The sequence below is a fragment of the Manis pentadactyla genome (assembly GCF_030020395.1).
Source record: "Manis pentadactyla isolate mManPen7 chromosome 15 unlocalized genomic scaffold, mManPen7.hap1 SUPER_15_unloc_1, whole genome shotgun sequence".
Lineage (NCBI taxonomy): Eukaryota > Metazoa > Chordata > Mammalia > Pholidota > Manidae > Manis > Manis pentadactyla.
Window position 1 is genome coordinate 1,967,995 of NW_026644588.1, and position 2,801 is coordinate 1,970,795.

At 49.6% G+C, this 2,801-nt stretch overlaps 1 protein-coding gene across 1 annotated transcript; it reads left to right on the top strand.

Moving 5' to 3' along the window:
* Nucleotides 1-1,169: 1,169 nt before the first annotated feature.
* LOC118932698 (olfactory receptor 5-like) lies at nucleotides 1,170-2,108 on the top strand. The gene has a single exon (XM_036926394.2). The coding sequence runs from the start codon at nucleotides 1,170-1,172 to the stop codon at nucleotides 2,106-2,108; it is 939 nt and encodes a 312-aa protein (XP_036782289.2).
* Nucleotides 2,109-2,801: the final 693 nt, after the last annotated feature.

Genomic DNA, 2,801 nt, shown 5'->3' on the forward strand with positions numbered 1-2,801 from the left:
TGAGGGCTGCCAGGTCATCTGGGGGTCTTGGACCCAAATACGGTGGCTAAGATTTTAATATCGCCTGGAGCTGGTCCAGGAGACAAGGGCCGAGTGCAACTGTGTCCAGTGTTTTCCGCTGATGGGATCACTCGGTGTTGTGCAAAATGGCATCATTACAAGGAGGGGCTGAACGGCTCAGTCTGTGAGAAATGATTGAAGGACCTGGGGACATTTCACCTGGAGGAGAGAACATGTCATTGAAAAAAACCCAAGTATGTGAGAATCTGGGTGAAGACGGAGTAGACTTCCTGTGGGCCTCAGAGGACCCCCCCCTCCGGCCGCAGACCATCAGCCCTTGCCGTCCACTTGCCCCCGACGCCGCCCCTGACCATTTGCATGTGGGGGTCTGATGGCTCGCGTCACAGCCTGGATCATTTCAGCTTATGCAACCTTCAACGACCTTATTTCAGGGCCCTTTATGCATGTCACTGTCACTCTAACCCCTTCTGAGATTGCCCTGACTCTTCACTGGGTCACTTCTTCACTGCCTTCCGGTGCAGATAGGGACTGTATCTGCCATTCATCCATGTGTCCCCGATACCTAGCCTAGAAGGGGAAAATCTGTGGAGATCACTGAATGGGTTCTGCAAGTGATACCCTGTCAGAGGGACTCTTTTGCTGGAATTCTGCCAGCTCTCTACTTTCTGTGTCTCAAATGTGGGACTTGTCAGGCCTGGTTGGGACAGCGATGGAATGGAACATCACGGCCTGGAGCCCGGCCCAGCGCTGTTCTCCTCCTGCTCTTGCTGCCTCCTGCCTCCTGACATTTCGAATCTTCTGCTGAAAGGCACGTACATTTTGTGGGGACACCTCCTGCTTTGTCCTTCCTGGACACTACCACTGGTGACCAAACCTCACGGGGCACCCACATTATCCTACCAATTTTCAGGCGGTCAAATTGTTTGCATGAGGATACAGATTTAGGAAGAAGGCTATCAAAGTAAACACTCTGATCTCATGTTCAAAGTTGGTCTCACAAATTGGCGGCACCTCTGTTATGCAGTCAATTTCCAACAGAAATTGGGCTCACAAAGTCTCCAGGTGCTGTGAACCCATCCCCAGTTTCTTTCACTGCTGTGTCTCTATAGAGACCAGAATGTGAATGTGCTTTCTTTGCCTCTCTGCAGATGGAGAGGTCCCTGGGGGAGCCCAACGTGACCGCGGTCCAGGGGTTTGTCCTGCTGGGCTTGTCCACAAGCCTGCGTCTGAGGGGCGTCCTGTTTGCCATCTTCTTGACGCTCTACCTGCTGACCCTCCTGGAGAACATGCTCATCGTCTACCTCACCTGCAGCCACACTGAGCTGCACAAGCCCATGTACTTCTTCCTGGGCAACCTGAGCTGCCTGGAGATGTGCTACGTGTCGGTGACCATGCCCAGCCTGCTCGTGGGGCTGAGGACTGGGCCCTGCCGTGTGCCCTTCACCGCCTGCATGACCCAGCTCTTCTTCTTCATCTCCCTCATCTGCACAGAGTGCACGCTCCTGGCCTCCATGGCCTACGACCGCTATGTGGCCATCTGCCGCCCACTCCACTACCCGCTGCTCATGCGGCCCCAGGTCTGCCTGGGCTTGGCCGCGTCCTCGTGGCTTGGTGGGCTGCTGGTCTCGGTGATCAAGACGTCGTGCATCGCCAGCCTGTCCTACTGTGGCCCCAATGTCCTCAACCAATTTTTCTGTGATGTCTCCCCGCTGCTCAACCTGTCCTGCACCCACGTGGCCCTGACAGAGCTGGTGGACTTCATCTCTGCCATCGTCATCTTCTGTGGGACACTGCTAGTGGCACTGGCCTCCTACTTAGCCATCGGGGTGGCCGTGCTCCACATGCCTTCAGCTGCTGCCCGACGCAAGGCCTTCTCCACCTGTGCCTCTCACCTGGTGGTGGTGGGCATCTTCTACTCAGCAGCCCTCTTCATCTACTGCCGCCCCAGCCGTATCAAATCCATGGACCTCAACAAGGTGCTGTCCGTCATCTACACGGTGGCCACGCCCATGTGCAACCCCATCATCTATTGTCTTCGGAACAAGGAGGTCCACACGGTGCTGTGGAAAACCCTCCACTGGCCTTAACTCTGGTGTTGGGTAACTGGACCTCTCATCTCCTGATCAAAAATCTTTCATGGCCATGAAATACCATGAATAATATTAAAAGGCAAATGTATATTAGGTAGGGGAAATATACTTCCTACCTAATATACAATGAGTTCATATCAATCAATAACAAAATCGGAATGACTCACGAGAAAAGTGAGCCATGTCTATCTGATGAGAAAGTACATCATCAAAAATGAATGATAAATGATGGGTGACTCACAGAACAAGAGGATCAATGTTACTAGCAAACCAAGAAATGCAAATTTAACACTCCCATCATTTTATTCCTAGAATGACAAATATTTAGTAAGTGTTCCTATATGTTCCCACAAGTAGAGATAAATAATATGTACAAGGGTATTCATTGCATCTTTGTAATTTTAAAAAAAGCCAGAAATAACCTAATATCCATCCAAAGTGAATGGAGTAAATATATTATATTCATTCTGAGATAAACAGTGGATTATTAAATAAAAAGAAATAGATCTGTATGTTTGACATGGTAATATGTCTGACATATATGTGTTAAATAAGGAATTAAGGGCGGGCTGTCATTTCAATCTCTTCCTTGTCCATTTACCATTAGCTGTTACTTAGTTTCTTAATAGTGCCTTTTAATAAATGGAAGCTCTATGTTTTGATGAAGTCTAAATTATCAATATTTAGATT